This window comes from Mustelus asterias, chromosome 3 (assembly GCF_964213995.1).
Source record: "Mustelus asterias chromosome 3, sMusAst1.hap1.1, whole genome shotgun sequence".
In the NCBI taxonomy this organism is placed as follows: Eukaryota; Metazoa; Chordata; class Chondrichthyes; order Carcharhiniformes; family Triakidae; genus Mustelus; species Mustelus asterias.
In genome coordinates, this window is record NC_135803.1 from 132,641,764 (window position 1) to 132,662,699 (window position 20,936).

Here is a 20,936-nt window from a genome sequence, read left to right on the forward strand (position 1 = left end):
TGTGTGGAGTTTGCACAATCTCCTCGTGTCTGCGTGGGTTTCTTCTGGATCTTTCGGTTTCCTCCCACAATCCAAAAATGTATGGGTTAGGTTGATTGGCCATGCTAAATTGATCCTGTGTCGGGGGATTAGCAAGGTGGGGATAGGGCCTGGGTGAGATTGTTGTCAGCGCAGGCTCGATGGGCCGAATGGCCTCCTTCTGCACTGTGGGGATTCGATGATTTAAGTGACTTTAAGGGTTTCCTTTTAACTAGCAAATACTTGCCCACGTAGGGATAGTTGAAACTGTGGGAAAAGAAGCATTTCATTGCTATACTTGATGAACTTTGGCAAAAACTGCACACACAAGTCTTTCAATTTAGAATTTAAATTAACTGCATGTAGACAGATAACCGCATACTAATCCATTCTTGGGTATGGCCAGTGGAAGTGAGCAGCTCTAAGCATACTGGTTACTATTTTCAAGGATCAATATAATGTTCTCTTGAATATGTGAAAATATAAATGAAATGTACTGATATGTTTGTTTTAAAGCAAGTTTAATTTGTACTTGAGCAGATGTACTGACATTAATTTTCAATATTGTGACCTCCAGATAGTTTCTTATATTCACATTGATAAATCATTAAAAAGTTCAGCAAAGACTTGTTGGTATACTACAATGTTCATCCTCATTTTGATTTACTGAAGAATGCTGACTAGTAGTAATTATTTCTTTTCCATTTGCAGGTGTCCAGCCAATGCCCTCCCAAGGGGGTAAACTGGAGATTGCAGGGACCGTTGTAGGCCAGTGGGCAGGGAGCAAGCGTGGGCGTGGCAGAACCGCTTTCCCCCTGCAGGTTGTCTCTGTTGGAGGACCAGCAAGAGGGTATGTTGGCTACATAGAGCACCCTTAATATATCACAAAGGAGAGGGATGTGTTGACTGGGAGTGTCTCGGAGGGGAGTGTTGAACCGTTGGAAAAAATCTCCATTACAAAGGAGGAAGTGTTAGGTTTGTTAGAGAATATAAAGACTGACAAATCCCCAGGGCCTGATGGAATCTATCCAAGGCTGCTCAGGGAGACGAGAGATGAAATCGCTGGGCCTCTGACGCAAATCTTTGTCTCGTCACTGGACGCAGGTGAGGTCCCAGAGGATTGGAGGATAGCTAATGTGGTCCCGTTATTTAAGAAGGGTAGGAAGGATAACCCGGGTAATTATAGGCCGGTGAGCTTGACGTCCGTGGTGGGGAAGTTGTTGGAGAAGATTCTTAGAGATAGGATGTATGCGCATTTAGAAAGGAATAAACTCATTAACGATAGTCAGCATGGTTTTGTGAGAGGGAGGTCATGCCTCACTAACCTGGTGGAGTTTTTTGAAGAAGTGACCAAAATGGTTGACGAGGGAAGGGCCGTGGATGTCGTCTATATGGACTTTAGTAAAGCGTTTGACAAAGTCCCTCATGGTAGGCTGGTGAAAAAGGTTGGATTTCATGGGATAAAGGGGGAGGTGGCTAGATGGGTGGAGAACTGGCTTGGTCACAGAAGACAGAGGGTGGTAGTGGAAGGGTCTTTTTCCGACTGGAGGCCTGTGGCTTGTGGTGTTCCGCAGGGCTCTGTATTGGGACCTCTGCTGTTTGTGATTTATATAAATGATCTGGAAGAAGGTGTAACTGGGGTGATCAGTAAGTTTGCGGACGACACAAAATTGGCAGGACTTGCAGATAGTGAGGAGCATTGTCAGAAGCTACAGAAGGATATAGATAGGCTGGAAATTTGGGCAAAGAAATGGCAGATGGAGTTCAATCCTGATAAATGCGAAGTGATGCATTTTGGTAGAAATAATGTAGGGAGGAGCTATATGATAAATGGCAGAACCATAAAGGGTGTAGAGACGCAGAGGGACCTGGGTGTGCAAGTCCACAGATCCTTGAAAGTGACGTCACAGGTGGAGAAGGTGGTGAAGAAGGCATATGGCATGCTTGCCTTTATAGGACGGGGCATAGAGTATAAAAGTTGGGGTCTGATGTTGCAGATGTATAGAACGTTGGTTCGGCCGCATCTGGAATACTGCGTCCAGTTCTGGTCGCCACACTACCAGAAGGACGTGGAGGCTTTGGAGAGAGTACAGAGGAGGTTTACCAGGATGTTACCTGGTATGGAGGGGCTTAGTTATAAGGAGAGATTGGGTAAACTGGGGTTGTTCTCCCTGGAAAGACGGAGGATGAGGAGAGACTTAATAGAGGTGTATAAAATTATGAAAGGCATAGATAGGGTGAACGGTGGGAAACTTTTCCCCAGGTCGGTGGTGACGTTCACGAGGGGTCATAGGTTCAAGGTGAAGCGGGGGAGGTTTAACATAGATATCAGACGGACATATTTTACACAGAGGGTGGTGGGGGCCTGGAATGCGCTGCCAGGCAAGGTGGTGGAGGCGGACACACTGGGAACGTTTAAGACTTATCTAGACAGCCATATGAACGGAGTGGGAATGGAGGGATACAAAAGAATGGTCGAGTTTGGACCAAGGAGCGGCGCGGGCTTGGAGGGCCGAAGGGCCTGTTCCTGTGCTGTATTGTTCTTTGTTCTATCTCAATTTGCTCGTGGCTTGAACTTGTGAAATTAAACCTTTAGTTCAATGTGAAGTAAAACAGAAAATGAAGATGGTTTTCCCTGTACAGTGAGGATGAACTCCCTTTTTCCAATTCATCTGGAGAAACTCATCTAAATATCCCTGAACTCATCCATATTGCATGGAGGCACAGTGGTTAGCACTGCTGCCTCACAGCTCCAGGGACCCAGATTCGATTCCCGGCTTGGGTCACTGTCTGTGCGGAGCCTGTACCTTCTCCCCATGTCTACGTGGGTTTCCTCTGGGTACTCCGGTCTCCTCCCACCGTCTGAAAGACGTGCTGGTTAGGTGCATTGGCCATGCTACCTGGCTCTGACAAAGGGTCATCCAGACTCGAAACATTGGCTCTATTCTCTCTCCACAGATGCTGTCAGACCTGCTGAGATTTTCCAACATTTTCTGTTTTTGTAAAGTCTATATCGACAGGTCATTAGTTTGGCTCCTGACACCGAAGCAGCCCTTGGAATGGGCATTGCTTGCAATTGAGAAAAAATGGTGGACTGGAATCTGGAGCAGTGTTGTCCAAAAGCAGCAGTTAGAAAGCATGTAGATCTATTACTTTTCCATGGTAGCTCTGAAAGGAAGCACCCGCTGTTTGGAGTTGCTGGCTGCCAATCTTGATTCCTACAGTGTTGAAGTGTGGAGCGCAACCTCCAATGTCCACTTTCAGTGAGACTTAGGAAAGATAGGTGGGAGGCATTCTGATATCACACCCATCTCAAAACTATGCCACTTGAATGCCTAAAACTGTTCCAGATGGATGCAATATGATTTATGTATATCCTTTTGCAACCTCCTTATGTCCTGTTCATAACTTACTTTCTATCTTTGTGTAATCAGCAAATTTAGCAACCATTCGTTCAATTCCTTCATCCAATTCATTTATATAAATTGTAAACAGTTGAGGTCCCAATACAGACCCAGTGACACATCATTCGTTACATCTTGCCGACCTGAAAAAAACCCATTTATCCCTACTTTCTGCTTTCTGTTAGCCAGCCAATATGTCCATACCAGTATGTTACCCCCTATACCATGAGCTTTTATTTTCCGCAATAACTTTTAATGTGGCACTTTATAAACTGCCTTCTAGAAATCTAAATGCAGTGCATCCACCGGTTCCCCTTTATCCACAGCACAAGTTACTTCCTCAAAGACTCCAATAAGTTGGTTAAACAATATTTCCCTTTTACAAAGCCATGTTAATTTTCCCAGATTACCTTTAGCTTATGCAGGTGCACTGCTATAACTTCATTAACGATAGCTTCTAACATCTTCCCTGTGACAGATGTAGTTTACTGCTTTCTGTCTCCCTCCCTTTTTGAAAGTTACATTTGCTATCTTCCAATCTAAGGGACCTTCTAATAAATAAACTTCCTGAGGTTCACTAGGCTGAAACTGGTGTTGGCGGGACTGTTCTATGAGGAGAGATTGGTTCGACTGGGCCTGTGTTCACTAGGGTTTAGAAGGTTGAGAGGAGATCTGATTGAAACATATAAAATTCTAACAGGGCTGGACAGACTAGGATGGTTTCCCTTTTTGGGGAACCTAAAACTGGGACATAGAGTCAGGATACAGGATGGACCATTTAAGACTGAGATGAATCATAGAAACCCTACAGTGCAGAAGGAGGCCATTCGGCCCATCGAGTCTGCACCGACCACAATCCCACCTAGGCCCTACCCCCACATATTTTACCCGCTAATCCCTCTAACCTACACATCCCAGGACTCTAAGGGGCAATTTTTGTTTTTTTTTCAACCTGGCCAATCAACCTAACCCGCACATCTTTGGACTGTGGGAGGAAACCGGAGCACCCGGAGGAAACCCACGCAGACACGAGGAGAATGTGCAAACTCCACACAGACAGTGACCCGAGCCGGGAATCGAACCCGGGACCCTGGAGCTGCGAAGCAGCAGTGCTAACCACTGTGCTACCGTGCCGCCCCTACATTTCTTCCCTCAAAGGGTAGTGAGCCTGTGGAATTCTCTACCACAGAAGGCTGTGGAAGCTAAGTCACTGAATGTATTCAAGACACATATTTTCTTTTAGATTTTAATGGCATCAAACAATGTGGGAGAAAGTGAAAATGTGGCATTGAGATAGCTGATCGACCATGATCATATTGAATGGCGGAGCAGGCTCAAAGGGCTGAATGACCTATTCCTGTGCCTAGTTTCTATGTTTCCCCAAATATAAGGAGTTTTGGAAAATTAAAACCAATGCATCAACTATCTCACTAAACACTTCTTTAAGACTCATGGATGAAGTCCACCAGAGTTTTCAGTTCCAGCAATTTACTCAATACCACTTCTCTGGTGACTGTAATTTCCTGTCCCTTCAATTTCCTGGCTTATAGCTGCTTCTGGAGTGTTACTTGTAACCTCTGTAGTGAAGACATATACTCTGTCGTGAAGACTGATACGAAATATCTGTTCAATTCATCTTTCATCTCCTGGTTTTCCATTATCAGTTCTCCACACACACTTTCTATGGAGCCAACACTCACTCTTATTGAAAATTTTATAAAAACTCTTACTATCTGTTTTTATATTTCTGGCTAACTTTCACTCGTAGACTATTCCATCCTTATTAATCTTTTAATCATCCTTTCCTGTTTCTTATAATCTTGTCCGATCTTCTGACCTGACATGTCTTTGCTCAATTACATACTTTTGATCTGATTGAGGAGGAGAAGTACCTGGCACTGCCTAGCACAGCTTTGAGAGGAAGCTCGCTCTGAGATCCACAATCCAGGGGAGCCCCAAAAAGACCCAAAGGATGAGGACAACTCTCACAATCAAAGTTCCACTGAAGAAGACTTTCCTGTCTGAAGATGAGCAAAAGACAACGCTGTGTACGACTGCGCTTGTCAAGTGATGTGGTGGATCATAACTTCCACATTCTTCAGGAGGATATCCACTGCCATTGCCCCTGAAGGTCACCGCCGTGCTCAATTTATTTGCCCGCAGATTGTTCCAAGAATCAGCAGAGAACCTACGTGACATCTCTCAGTCCTCAACACATAACTGTATTGAGGAGGTGACAGATGGCCAATACAGTAAGGCTCATCATTATGTGAAGTTGGCATTCAATGAAGCTAGTCAGGCTGCTAGATTTCTGATGTTTGCATCTATCTCAGGTTTCTCTAGCTTACTGAATGTAACCGATTGCGCACATATTGGCTTTGAGAGCTCCATACAGCAACTCCTGATGTTCATTAATAGGAAAGGGTTCCACTCCCTCACCGTTCACCTGGTGTGCGATCATTAGAAGCACAATTATCCATGTTTGTGCCAGGTACCCTGGGATTCCCATACCTCGTACATTATGAGTCATATTTGACAAGCTTCTGATTACAGGGCTGGCTGCTTGGGAATAAAGGATACCCACTCAAACAATGGCTCATGATACCCATGCATTATCCTCTCAGTGTCTCGTGGGGGTGATACAATGTGACGCATGGTTCGGCACAATCCATCTTCAAGCAGACCATTGGCATGTTGAAGATGCGCTTCCAATGTTTGGTCCGCTCAGCTGGGGTTCTTCAGTACTCTCCTGCATAATCATGTCTGGTGTGCCCATCACAACCTGGCATTTCAAACTGAGGACCCCTTGCCGAAGGGAGACATGGAAGAGACTGAGAAGAAGATGTACCCATGCCACACTGATATCCACAAGATTCCAGGAGTAAGGTGCAGACAAAGGGACAAATGCAACACCAGTGCACTGAAAGCCCTTTACGACTGGTCACACCGAGAGCAAGTTCAGTATTCGGACTTGCACCTTCAACCCTCATGATGCACTGGGTCCTAATCTTCAGAAAGATCGGCAGCAACACCTTTATTTGTGAAACTAGGAGGTGAAAGTCAGCACAACAGCACAAAAGCTGTTGTCAAAGGACTTGATGCGGTCATCACCACCTTAATGAGAAACTTTTAACAGGCACTTCTGCTGTGCATGGATGGAGAGACCATCATGGTTGCAGATCTGTTGCTTTGGCACTACCAATGAAGGCAGCCTTCTAATTCTGAGAAACGATTGAGCACACACAACTCCATGTTGTCCCGTTTGGAGTAAAGATTGCTAACACATTTTGCAAATAAAGAGTTTGACATATCTCCCTGACACAAGGGTCAAGTAACGATCATGAATTAGTTACACATCACAAGAATGTGAGGCTCACACAGAGAGGTGCTCACCCATTGGGAGCATTGCTTACCCTCTCAATAAGAGAAACATGCACAATGCTTTCAGATGATGAGACCATTCTCATGAACAGCAAATGTATTTATGCATGATGCATACGGTGATTGATTGAACACCCATGACCCAAGGAAATGACAGAATTTCTTAATTTTTCTAGCTTACCGCTATAGCTTGATGCATCTCCAACATACACAGCAGAGGTGGAGGCAACATGCTGATTGATATGCCCTGTTGTCTTTATTGACTGTGGCATACAGCCTCTTGAGAACTGAAGGAGCCTGGTGTGCTTTGGATCTCCTGCTGTGGGGCAAGTGAACTCTCCTTGAGCTGTACAGCTGGAGGTGATGGGGTGACAGGCAGAGGGAGTTAGGTTCGGCTAGACATTGAGTCACCTAGGCGAATGACTCCATGATTTCTGGCTATGGATTCTTCTCCCTGAGTACCTAAGATTCCTTGCCTGACTCTCTGAAGAGAAGGGTCTCCTGGAGGGAGTCAAGATTACCCCCCCCCCCCCCCCTTCCCCGGTCACCTAGCCACTGACAGATCCCATCAAGATGGGGCAGCCACCGCCCTTCCCATGGAGATATTAAGGTGCTCGAATGTCAGGGCCGCAACATTGGTAAGAACGCAGACAGACTCCCCTATCCTTTGTCCTAGCCTGTTGACTGCCTCTTGCAACTCTACCTGATTTTCCGTCACCTGTTGTTGCATCTCCAGCATGTTAGAGACGGCTGCTTGCAGAGGCTCATCATCTGATTCGGACTTCATAGGTGCCTCATCTCCAGCAGCCCACTGAATGCCAGAGTCCGGGCTTCACTTTCCAACTACTGCAGAGACATGTCTGTGAGATGTTCTCCAGAAAGTGACCCCAAGCCATATCTAGATCCATGGCCCACTGGGGTGTTTGTCTCTCTGATAGTGAATGCAGTGACAGGTTGTCTCTGCAGTTGTCTCTAAAAAGCTTTGCTAATTCATTAGAACGGATACCGTGGGCACAATTGTCCGTTCCAGAGTCTATACGTGTAGTGATGGACATGTTTCCCGCTGGTCGACATGGCAAGAAATCGTGCTCAATTTCACAGTTGGAATCTCATAATTATGCATTGGCAAGCATTGCGTTGGCAGTAAAGGGAATAATTTCATTGTTATAGCCACTCACTGGTGGTTTGGCCACCATGAAGAATCTAGTCCTGCGAGGCCTTGATTTGGGAAGCTAAAAAGTCGAAACATTAGGGATATCTCTCTCTTGTGTTCCAACAACCAAGACAGTACAAAATATTCCAAGCTCGACCATATCCTTACCATTCCATGGAAATTACATGAGCTGCTAGCCTCATTCAATAAAATTGGATTTGTACATGAATCAGGGCCAGTGATAACATATACAGGGTATTCTGAGAATAACATTCTTCTTAACCACACATTTTCACTGGCCATGAAGGTTGTGTTTTATTATCTTATATCTTGCATGAATACAGAATGAGATATTTGGCTCAATTTGAGATCGCAAGGACTTGGTCAATTCAAAATAAGGAACGCGTAAACCTTTATTCCACATAGAGCCATGAATAAACATGTGGATCATAATATTCAGAGGGGAACTATTGCACCTAAAGTGGAGTATTTTGCTTTTACAGAGATTACTGGGGTGCTACAGTATGACTGTGTTATTTACAGTTTTGGATCTGGTAAATAGTACTTAATAGGGTCAAATTATTTTTTAAAATATGTAATTTTCTGATACTGTTTGTATACCATTGTATACTTTTTCAAAGGAAGTTCATAAAGTTGAAAGAACTGGTGCTTTTTTTTCCTTTTTAAGGCGTGCAAGAGGAATCATCTCCAGCCCAGCTGCTAGTCGTTTCAGCAGAGGAGCTAAGTACTACACTAAAAGTGCTGCTGTCTGGAATATCAGAAATCAGGGGGTGAGTCGCCAAGAGAATTTATAAAATCATTTTATTCCTTTCAGAAATGGAATTAAAATACATTGATTTTGATGGACTTGTTTGGCATCATGTGTCACACAGAGAATGTTGAAAGAGCTGGATCGTACGGAGCTCCGCGGTCACTACCCCATTAGCTTAAAAGTAATGGGGGGGAAGCCTGCTGAAATTCCTGTGGCTGGCCCAGAGGGCAATAGTCATTGCAGTAAGGCAAGACCTAGGATGAGGGCGGCTAAAGTCTGAAATTTTTTTGGGACACAAAGTTATGTAATTATAGCACATCTATGATCTGTAGTGAAACGCAAGTGCTCCTAAACCCCCTCAAACAGGTGAAGTTATTAGAATTCAAGTGGGTAGAAACAGTAATTGTGGAGCAATGCATTTGGTCAAATCACCAAAGTGACCACAGCATTTTATCAATCAATGCAGACAGCGGATGTAAATACAGGATCGAGTCCATGCTGACAAATATACATTCCTTTGAGGCACAAAAACCCGACAGGAAAAGTTATCCAACCATGGCTAACAAGAGAAGTTAAAGGTTATATTACACCAAAGGAAGAGGCTTATAAAGTTGCCAAAAAGTAAGAAATGTGAGACTTGTTGTAAATCATGTATTCATTCTTTAAATATTAGCCGTTGCCTTTGAAATTTTCTCAGAATGCAGTCAGTCCACAGACTGAGCTCCCTAGCTCTTTCTAAACTGGTCCGACACTCAGCTCTTTTAACGGCAGGGTTGAAGTAGCTACTTACTTGAATACCTCCTCCCTCATTGCACCAAATTCCCTCACTCACCAAATTTCCAAGCTCTCTCTCTCTGTGACTAGTTGCACTCCGTGATCAGCTGCTATCTTCGTGCTTGCTTACTTCATGTGCTTAGCAAGACCACCTCAATTTTTACAAGCTCATTGTACAGAGAGGAGTCAGCACAGAAGCTAGAGAATCCAGTTCAAACCAGCTACCCAATTAACAAACTGCAGCTGCCTCTCCTCTTGGGAGCTTGTGTACCCCTGACTAAGATGGAAAGAAAATTAACTTCAACAGTAAATTGTAGTTAAATTCTAAACTCTAACAAAGCTAGATTTTAGAAAGCGATTTACCCGTAAAATTGACCCTTAAAATTCCCTCCCCTTCCAAATTCCCAAGTTCATGCTCTGTGACCAATTGCACTCAGTGACCAGCTGCTGCTTCATGTTTTCTTACCTTGATTTTCATCTTAAGGCAGTTGGAATACAGAGGTGGCAGCGTAATGATTCAGTCCTTCAGAGTTTTGAGATCTCATCTGGGCTATTGCTTTCTGGTGGGGCACCAAACCTCAGAAAAGATGCATTGACCTTGGAAAGATTCTAATGCAGATATATACCATAATCATATAAGGTTTTAAAGGGTTAAAACATGAGGACAGCTGTATAAATGTCGGTGCATTACCATGAATTTAAAATTTTGAGGAGAGATCTAAGGTCATTTAAAAGATAAAGGGATTGGATAGGTGGTGGAATGCAGTAAAAGGGGAATTGGAATTAGAATTGGGAAAGGGCAGTGGGAAAATGGAACTTGCTTCACCACGAAGCTGTGGATGCTGGATCACTTGGCATTTTTATAACTGAGATAGGTATCGAGGGATATGGAACAAAGAAAGATAAATAAAGTTGAGTACAGATCAGCCATGATTAATTGAATGGCGGAACAGGCTCAAGAGGCTGAATGGCTTACCTCTGTTCGTAGGTTTCCAAAATGAGTATGAGAAGTAAGTGAATCTCACTTCTGGACATTTATACTTGCGTAAAAGTTTTGATCTTAGTCAGCCTTTGCCATCAATTTTTTTCATCTGCAAACAACGCTTGGAAATGTTTGTAACTAAGTTGATTAATAGCCATATTAACATGAGACAATGTTGCATTACTTTGCCTGGGTCCATAGAAAATTATATTAGTCATAGAACTATATATGAGGTAAGTAAAATTATTGATTTGTTAGAATATCTCACTATGCAACAAGTTGTAGTGTGTGTTTGTTAAAGCGTTCTTTTCTCTATGTGGCAGGGTCAACCAGCTTATGCTGCTTCAGCAGAAGAAATTGCTCAAGAATTGAAAGTGTCTGGAGATTCTGGAGACCATTGTTCAGAGGAACACGAGAAATCTCAATCAGGCCTTGCAGAAGACTCTTCGGATAGCTCTCCTGCTGAAAATGGAGTTTCAGACGAAAGTAAACCTGTTTCCGAGCTAAATGGAAACAAAGGAGACATCAGGGCTTCCAACCAAACTGAAAGTGCCTTGAATAATGACTCTAAAATGTGCAATACAACTCCTCACTTAAATGCACTAACTACGGATGGCAGTTGCAATAGAGATGAAAATCTTGGTACTGCTGTCTTGAAAAAGGAAGAGTAATGTGTATTTTTTGTTTTTTGTTGAGGGGGTGAAGGATGTTTGGAAGGTTACAGAATAGGAATATTTGAAAAGGAAGGCCTACAGTTGCATACAATATTTTCTTCTCCATAGAGAAACAAGGACATTGGAAATTCGGATCCCTCTTTGATGTCAGCTGTTTTACAAGCAATCTTTTCTAGCCAGTTGCAGTTGAATGCTACCAAATGAAATGAAGAGCATTTGACTCCCACATTTGAAATGGTATTACAAGACATTCAAACTGGTTATGACAATTTACATTTTCTTTTTCAGAAGGTAAAGCAAATATGGCTTTAATTTGGCAGTCTTTAATACATAGGTTAAAATACAGTACAGTACTTGGCACCATAACTTTGCCATCTTAATTGATTTTATGTGTTGTGTCAGTTGCTTATTTTAAGATTTAAATTTCATAAGCCTGCAAAAGGCACAGAACCACAAAAAAATTCTACTATTTCAATGTCATTAGTTTTGGTGTGGTTATGTCAGCAAAAGATTTTTAAAAATAAAATAATTCAATGTTAAGTTACTAGAAAGTAATAACGCAGCTTCAGTTTTGGCAATCTTTAAGAGAAAGCAAATATGTGTAAGAACAAATTACATGTCAAGAAACAACTGAAAACATTCATTGAAGATGCAGATGACCTTTAAAAATAGTTAAACATCACCATATAATTGATACGTTTTGTGAATATGACAGCTCTTACCATGCATCCGTGAATCAATGAAATCAGTGGTTTTTGAATCAGATGTAGACATTAGTACTACTTCGGCTAAACTTCTGCATGGTTCATAATTTTTGAAGTGTGTAGTTAATATTATGCATGTTATCGTCCTCTTTCTTCCATCCTACAAGTACTGTGCCCATTTGCAAATTTTAAAACAGTTAGTCATAGTCCTATAAAAAGATGTTAAAATATGTTTAGTCATTAACTGAACTTGCTCTAACCTTAAATTTTGTGGTTATTGACCTCTGTTGCATTTATTCTAAAACCTACAAAACGTTATCTAGCCACTCTGAATGATTAATGTTAACCCTGGTGTACTCATCGCTACTGTATTCATATTGTTCTCTGTTGCTGTTTTATGCATTTGTATTAGCAAAGTGATCTTTCTACAAAATTCTTGAAAAGCTTCAATCTTCAAAAAAAAAATTACCCCCTACGTAGCGGACAATTCAGCAAATTGCTCGTTTTAAAACTTTCCCGTCAAGAGTTTAGTATAAGCAAATATACTTGTATCGTTCTGCTGTTTTTGTTAGTGTTTCAAACCTGATGTACTTTGAATCAGAATCCTTACTTTATTATTATTTCATATAATTTTCCTGATGCTCTTCATCACACATTAGTGAACAGAAATAAAACGTAACAACCCCCCCACTTCCCCCCCACCAAACCCCTGCCCGCAACAGCTACATAGTACCTTTTCTGTAAGTTGAAAGGAGTTCTACCTACATATGGATTGTGCAAGAATGAACTACTGTTGGGTTTGCTCGGTTGTTGATGGATTATGGTGTGGTGTAATACTGGAAGGCTATTGAATGCAACTTACAATGCTTAATAAAAATCTTTATTCTTTTAGTATAAACCATTGGTTGTTTTCTTTTTCCATTGATCTGCTGGACTGTCTTGAATTTTGTTGGAAGGTTGGGAGTAAACTTGTGTTTAAGTCTCTTGATAATAATACAAGTAATTTCATCACTTAGTTGTACATCTTAGAATGAAAGAAATCAATAGTGTGCTGATCATTTTAATTTTCTTTAAATGTTTACAAGTGTTAAAAAATGTAGTGAGTTAGCATGGTAAACTGGAATTACTTGCAGAATATCAGCCTCTGTTGTGCTAAAAATGTTTACATTTTGTCAGTCGTTGGAATGTACCTTTGCCTGGTATTATACTGAAATGTATCACTCTTCCCTGAAGTTACCAGTAGCTTAATGAAGAAAGTATCCTGAAAGTCTGGATGTTTTAAATTGATTCATAAGCTCTGAAATATATCTCGTGAATTTTCATTTTCTCAGATCAGTTAAAATATTCCTGAAAAGATGATCGAAGAAATGTCTGATTTAGTGTGCGTGAATTTGTAATATTTAAATACAGCTAATTTCCTCGATTTGGAAGGATATGTTTTCGATAGGTATTCAGGTATCTTTCATTTACTAGGAATTTGACTGACTGGTATATTCTGACTGAACTCGAGGAGGCACAATGGTTAGCACTGCTGCCTCACAGTGCCGGGGACCCAGTTTCCTGGCTTGGGTCACTGTCTGTGCGGAGTTTGCACGTTCTCCCCGTGTCTGCGTGGGTTTCCTCTGGGTGCTCCAGTTTCTTCCCACAGTCTGAAAGACGTGCTGGTTAAGTGCATTGGCCATGCTAAACTCTCCCTCAGTGTACCCGAAAAGGCGCCTGAATGTGGCGACTGGGGGATTTTCACAGTAATTTCATTGCAGTGTCAATGTAAGCCTACTTGTGACTAATAAATAAACTTCAAAAGGGTGGCACAGTGGTTAGCACTACTGCCTCACAGTGCCAGGGACCCAGGTTCAATTCCAGCCTTGGGTCACTGTCTGTGTGGAGTTTGCACATTCTCCCCCGGGTGCTCCAGTTTCCTCCTACTGTTCAAAGACAGGTTGATTGGCCATGCGAAATTGCCCCTTAGTGTCAGGGGGACTAGCTAGGGTAAATGGGGTTATGGGGATAGGACCTGGGTGGGATTTTGGTCGGTGCAGACTCGATGGGCCAACTGGCCTACTTCTGCACTGTACGGATTCTAATAGTATCAGACAAAAGGATGTTTGAAAGACTGACAGAATGAAAAATATTGGCAAGCCCTATTTTCTGGGAACTATTTGGGTTCAGTCCCTTGTATATCATTCAGTAAACAGTCTATTAATATACTGTACCAAAATAGAGAGGCTTTCTAATAGGAATCTAATCTGATTGCAGGCAATGTTGAGACATAATCCAGCCACGCTCCTGTTGTGATCAGACACAATATTGAAGAAGGAATTTTAAAATTCTTGCATCGTAATCGAGAGCACTCAAGATTTTAAAGGCTGTAGTGTGTTGACATTGATATTTTCCCTGTTGTCTTCCAAAGAAGTGCTGTTTTAAGAGCTGCTAAGAGGCAAAAATGCCCAAGCTTTTTCCGCAGTGTAACAGTAAGCATGTTCGCCCAATGAACATGAGAATTGATTTAAATTGCTTTGCAGCCATTAGTCTAAAACTGATGATCAGAATATACTTGATTAGAGCACTTCACCCCAGTTAGACTTCAATGCAGAAAATGAAATACAGATCTATTGGTAGCCTGAACACAATTTTACTTCACACAGTTCCTTTACACCTGTTAAGAATGGGTTCTCAAGGCTAAAACACTGCATCAGTCAGCAGAGAAAGCTTTAAATTCCTAGACCGTCATCCACAATCTTTCCTCAGGCAAGCAGTTGCAATCCAATCCTGCCAAGACAGATTGTTTAAAACAGTCATTGCATGATTCAGAATGATGAGGAAGATTTGGTTGAGTCCTTCATGGAGATACTAAGGGAAGTAATTTAGATCTGTGGCTTCTCCGGGGTTTTATATCCTTAATTTCCATTCTGGGTAACCTCATTGATACTTCAACTCTCTATATTTGTTGAATAAATTCCAAGCAAAAGTGCCCATGCCTGCTCCCTGGCCCTAACCCTGCGGAATTTGCAGAACAATGCAAATTGAATGTTTACCAGTCTGTAAATGCTCTTATTTGTCATTAAGCTAGCTGTTTCATTTTTTAATTAATTCAAGGGCAGCACGGTGGTTAGCACTGCTGCCTCACAGCGCCAGAGACCCAGGTTTGATTCCAGTCTTGGGTGACTGTGAGTCTAAAGGTTCTCCCTTTGCGTGGGTTTCCTCTGGCTGCTCCGATTTTCCCCTACAGTCCAAAGATGTGCCATGCTAAATTCTCCCTTAGTGTCCCAAAATGTGTAGATTGGGATTAGCGGGGTAAATATCTGGGGCACGTGGAAAGGGTGGGGGGGAGGGGTGGCCCTGGGTAAGGGTCGGTGCAGACTCGGGCCAAATGGCCTCCTGCACTGTAGGATTTCTATGATTCTAAGGGATGTGGGTGTTGCTGGCTAGGCCAGCATTTATTGCCCATCCCTAATTTCCCTTGAGGTGGTGGTGAGCTGTGCTCTTGAACAAATGCAGCCCGTGTGATGTAGGTATACCATAATGCTGTTAGGAACAGCAATATATTTCCAAGTCAGGGTGGTGAGTGGCTTGAAGGGGAACTTGCAGGTGGTTGCGTTCCCATGTATATTCTACCGTTTGCCTTTCTGGATGGTAGTGGGAGTGGTCTTGGATTTGAAAGGTGCTGTCAAAGGAGCCTTGGTCAGTTCCTGCAGTGCATCCTGTAGATGGTACACACAGGTACCACTGTGTATCAATGGTGGAGGGAGTGAATGTTTGTGTATGGGGTGTTCATCAAGTGGGCTGTTCTGCTCTGGATGGTGTCAAACATCTTGATTGTTTTTTGGAACAGCACTCATCCAGACAAGTGAAGAGTACTCCATCATGCTCCTGACTTGCGCATTGCAGATGGCGGACAGGCTTTGGAAAGTCGGGAGGTGAGTTAGTACACACTGCAGGATTCCTAGCATCTGACCTGCTCTTGCAACCACAGTACTTATATGGTTGGTTCAATTGAGTATCTGGTCAATGGTAACCCCCAAATTGTTGATAGTGGGGGGATTCAGTGATGGTAATGTAATTGAATGTCAAGGGACAGTGTTAGATTCTTTCTTGTTGGAGATGGTCATTGCCTGGCACTTGTGTGAATGTTACTTGTCAGCCCAAGCCTGGATATTGTCCGGGCATGCTGCATTTGGACATTGACTACTTCAATATCTGAGGACACATGAATGGTGCTGAACATTGTGCAATTATCAGCGAACATACCCACTTCTGACCTAATGAAAAAGGGAAGATCTTTGATGAAGCAACTGAAGATGATTCTGAGGAACCCCTACAGTGATGCTCTGAAACTGAGGTGATTAACCTTCAACAACCACAATCATCTTTTTGTGCTAGATATGATGCCAACCAGCATGAGTTTTCCCCGATTCCCATTGACTTCAGCTTTGCTAGGGTTTCTTGATGCTATATGCAATCAAATGTTGCCTTGATGTCAAGGGCAATCACTCTCACCTCACCTCCGGAGATCACCTTTTCTGTCCATGTTTGAACCAAGACTGTAATGAAGTCAGGAGCTGAGTGGCTCTGACAGAACCTAAACAGAGCCTCAGTGAAAGCAGGTTATTGCTGAAGTGCCACTTGATTGCACTGTTGATGACCCTCTTCATTACTGATAATCAAGAGTAGACTGATGGGTCAGTAATTGAATTTGTCCAGCTTCTTGTGTTCAGGACATATCTGGACAATTTTCCACATTGCTGTGTAGATGGGTAGACACCAGTGTTGTAGCTGTTACTGGAACAGCTTGACTACGGGAGCGACAAGTTCTGGAGCACAAATCTTCAGTACTATTGTCAGGACCTATAACCTTTACAGTGTCCAGAGCCTTCAGCTGCTTTTGTTATCACATGGAGTGAATCAAATTGGCTGAAGACTGGCATCTGTGATGCTGAGAACCACTGGAGGAGCCAAGATGGATCATCTAGCTTCAGCATATCTGGCTGAAGACAGTTGCAAATCCTTCATGCTTCAGCCTTACCTTATAGGATACATAAGGCTTATGCACAATATCTTATAGCTACAATAGGATGCCCACTGTCTTTTCCTACCAGTCTACAGAATCACTGGAATAGAAATACACATAACTGATATGGGCGGCACGGTGGTACAGTGGTTAACACTGCTGTCTCACAGTGCCAGGGACCCGGGTTCGATTCCAGCCTTGGGTAACTGTGTGGAGTTTGTACGTTCACCCGTGTCTGCATGGGTTTCCTCCAGGGGTTCCGGTTTCCTCCCGCATTCCAAAGATGTGCAGGTTAGGTGGATTGGCCATGCTAAATTGCTCCTTCGTGTCCCAAGATTTGTAGGTTAGATGGATTAGCCATGATAAATGTGTGAGGTTAAGTTAAAAGTTTATTTATTAGTCTCAAGTAGGTTTACATTCACACTGCAATGAAGGTACTGTGAAAATCCCCTAGTCGCCACACTCCGGCGCCTGTTCGGGTACACTGAGGGAGAATTTATCGTGGCCAATTCACCGAACCAGCACATCTTTGGACTGTGGGAGGAAACCAGAGCACCCGGAGGAAACCCACGGGAGAACGTGCAAACTCCACAGACAGTGACCCAAGCCGGGAATCGAACCCAGGGCCCTGGCGCTGTGAGGTAGCAGTGCTAAGCACTATGTCACTTACAGGGAGAAGGACTGGGTAAGATACTGGGTCAGAGAGTCAGTGTGGACTTGATGGGCCGATTGGCCTCTTCTGCACTGTTGAATTCTGAGATGCTCTGATATCTGGCAGACAAATAACACAAAAGCTCTAAATCTATGGCATTGCAACCTGCTTCTTTAGATGCTGATAAATGGTAGGAAAAGTGCCTCAGTCATTTAAAGTGGAAATATTTGGGGAGATCTTTGGTAAAAACACAGGCTGTACAAATCAAATGTATTTGGATGTCACATTTCGGTCAACAACTTTCACAGCCTTACTGCCCTTGCAAAGAATAATTTTCTTGGGGGTAACTTTGGGGGAATCCCTAATTCAAAACACTTAGAAAGAACTAAATAGAATGAACTAGATAGAATGCCTATTTTTTCTTATTCGTCACAGCATTTAAGAGGTGTATTTTGATTGTCACTCCCTGTATGCTGCAATTATTCATTGGAAAATATATGTCTGCAATGTGAAGTAGGCGTTTATAATCTATTAAATAAAATGATAAAATGCTTCATGGGGTAGAGAGGAGAACAATTACTGAAGGAACTAAAATCGAAAATTATTCAGTTTGAATTATGTTGAGTTGCTTATGCTGTTTAGTGGCTACTGGGACAAAATTATCAGATAACTTATCTGATCTTTCCCACCCCCAGAAATGTTTCATATTTGAGTGCCAAAAATTGGAGAAAAGTCAAGCAATTAATATGGACGTATTGAATTTGTTTTTGAAGATAAGAAGTAAGTGCGTCATTTAAAGGAGACGACATAATATATTCTTGAGAGCAAAATGTGTTTCACAAGCACAAAAAAAAAGCATTCTTTATCAAGTTGGGACTTAAACTTCAGACCCAGTTACTTGCAATTGTAGCAACAACAAACTAAGTTGAAAGATAATGAGTCTTTTTAAAATTAAAGAATGTGTGGCACGTTACTTAAATAAAAGATCGAACACAATTGTGCTTCTTTACATAAAGCAGACCTTTCACTAACAGTTCCTGCTATTAAGTGGCAGTGAATGGAAAAGGAAATTGGTTCACTTTGTGTGGTTTGCTGCTTTTTACACACAGGCCCATGAGGAGTTACATGTAATAGGAATTGACTGTAAAATATTCTCCCCTCCCTTCACAAAGAGATGACCACAGAGTTGCTATGGAGACAGGAATCATTGACGCAACACACTGGAGTCTCTAATTATAATATTTCCTACAATTTGTCTGCAATTGTTTAATTTGCGACTGGTTACTTTTCCCTAAATTTTGTAATTGAGAGATTAATTTTACATAACCAAGATGCATATTTTGATGCTGAATATTCTTTTAAATATTCATGTGCCTAACAGGAGCAGCTGTTGGCAATGGAGTGGCTTTTACTGAATACTAACTGAAAACATTCTGGAATAGAGCTTCAAAATCCCTGTTCGGTGTTATGAACACTAGTTCCTCAACTGGGGTCCTGCAGAACAATGTTCCTTCTAAACTGTGCAGTCAGGAAAGTGCTGTGCACGATCAAAGTTCTCGTAAAGAGGCTTGCACCAATCTTAAAGGGAGCATGCATTGCAACAAGCCATCCGTGCACACCCAACAAAAGTTAGACAAAACATTGCCGCAGACCCCAGGGGGTCTATAGAGACTTTTCCAACTGGTCCGCAAAATAATTGAACAGCAGTGGGAGGTGGGAGCACATTCTGGCTATCAATTGTACAGCACATAGTTGGCTGACTGTCCAATCTGGGAGGAGAGCATGCACAGAGGAATGTTAAGACTGGCATAAAGATCGCCAAGCAGACCCAATGGTAATGGGCACCAGGTGAGTTCAACCTTGGTCAATATTTCAATCCATATTATGTAGTAAGATTTGTGTTTGACAAATCTATTAGCGTTCTTTTCTGGCTGTAACTAGTAGGGGAGATAAATGGGAACCAGTAGATGTAGCACAATTGGATTTTAAGAAGGCATCAATAAGGTGTCACACAAAAGCTAAGGGCTCTTGGAGTTTGGGTAATTTATGAGCATGGATAGAGAATTTGTTAACGGACAGGAAGCAAAATGGAGCATTTTCACATTGGCAGGTTGTGAATAATGGAGTGCCACAGGGATCACAATTGGGGCCTTAGCTTTTAAACTAAGAGACTGACAGTAATGTATCTAAGTTTGCTGATGATACAAAGCTAAGTGGGAATGCAAATTAAGAGGAGGATGTAAAGAGGCTGCAGAAATATATAGACAGGTTGAGTGAGTGGGCAACGAGGTAGAAAATGGAATATAATGAGTGGAAATGTGATGTTATCCATTTGATAAGAATGGAAAAGCTATTTTTTTTAAATGGTATGAATTTTGTAAATATTGATATTCAGAAGGACTTGGATGTGCCCTCATACAGGGAACACTAAGTTAGCAGGCACACACAGCAAGCAGTTAGGAAGGCCAGTGGCATGTTGGCCATTAGTGAAAGAGGATTAGAATACTTTACAAGAATAAAGAAGTCTTGCTACAATTGTACAAGGCTCTGGTGGGTCCACACCTGGAATACTGTGTGCAGTTTTGGTCTCCACATTTCGGGCAGTACAGAGAGGGTTCACTAGACTGGTTCCTTGGGTGAGAGAGGATTGTTCTATGAATAGAAGCGGAGTAAGCTAGGTGTAAACCGTCTGGAGTTTAGAAAAATGAGTAGTCATCACTTTGAAATATATGCAATTCAATGTGGACAATACTGGACAGTGTGGATAGGGAAAAATTGTCCCCATTCTTGAAAAGATCGAGAACGAGATGACACTGATTTAAGGTAATTGGCAAAAGAAGCAAAAGTGACACAAGGAAAAGAGTTTTCATGCAGTGAGTGGTTAAGGTCTGGAATGCACAGCCAGAAGGCAGGTTCCAATGAGGTCTTCAAAAGGGAATTAGACCATTTTCCTATCCGGAAGAGCATGCAGGATTATGGGAAGAAGCCAAGAGAATGGGACTAGGTGAATTTCTAACTTGGAGAGCCAGTGCAGACATGATGGGCTGAAAGGTCTCCTTGTGCACTGTAACAATTAGTGATTCTGAAGGGGCTTCACAGAGGAGACACTGAGAGATTGTTTCCCCTTTGCTGGGGAATCTAGAACACAGGACATAGACTATGGATCATTTAGGCCGGAGATCACTTCACTCAGGGTTGTGAATCTTTGGAATAGAAACATAGAAATTTAGAAGATAAGAGCAGGAAGAGGCCATTTGGCCTTTCGAGCCTGCTCCGCCATTCATTACTATCATGGTTGATCGTCCAACTCAATAGCCTAATCCTGCTTTTTCCTCATAACCTTTGATCCCATTCGTCCCAAGTGCTATATCCAGTCGTCTCTTGAATACATTCAATGTTTTGGAATCGACTAAT

General features: G+C 42.3%; 1 protein-coding gene across 2 annotated transcripts in view; it reads left to right on the plus strand.

The window, feature by feature from the left end:
- Window positions 1–12,760, plus strand: part of LOC144491601 (constitutive coactivator of PPAR-gamma-like protein 1 homolog) — a 105,310-nt gene extending 92,550 nt beyond the window's left edge. For both annotated transcript variants that reach the window (XM_078209647.1, XM_078209648.1), the window contains exons 15-17: window positions 730–868; window positions 8,645–8,747; window positions 10,808–12,760. In XM_078209647.1, the coding sequence (XP_078065773.1) occupies window positions 730–868; window positions 8,645–8,747; window positions 10,808–11,155 (590 nt within the window). In that variant the 3' untranslated portion in view covers window positions 11,156–12,760. The remainder of the gene's footprint in view (window positions 1–729; window positions 869–8,644; window positions 8,748–10,807) is intronic.
- Window positions 12,761–20,936: the final 8,176 nt, after the last annotated feature.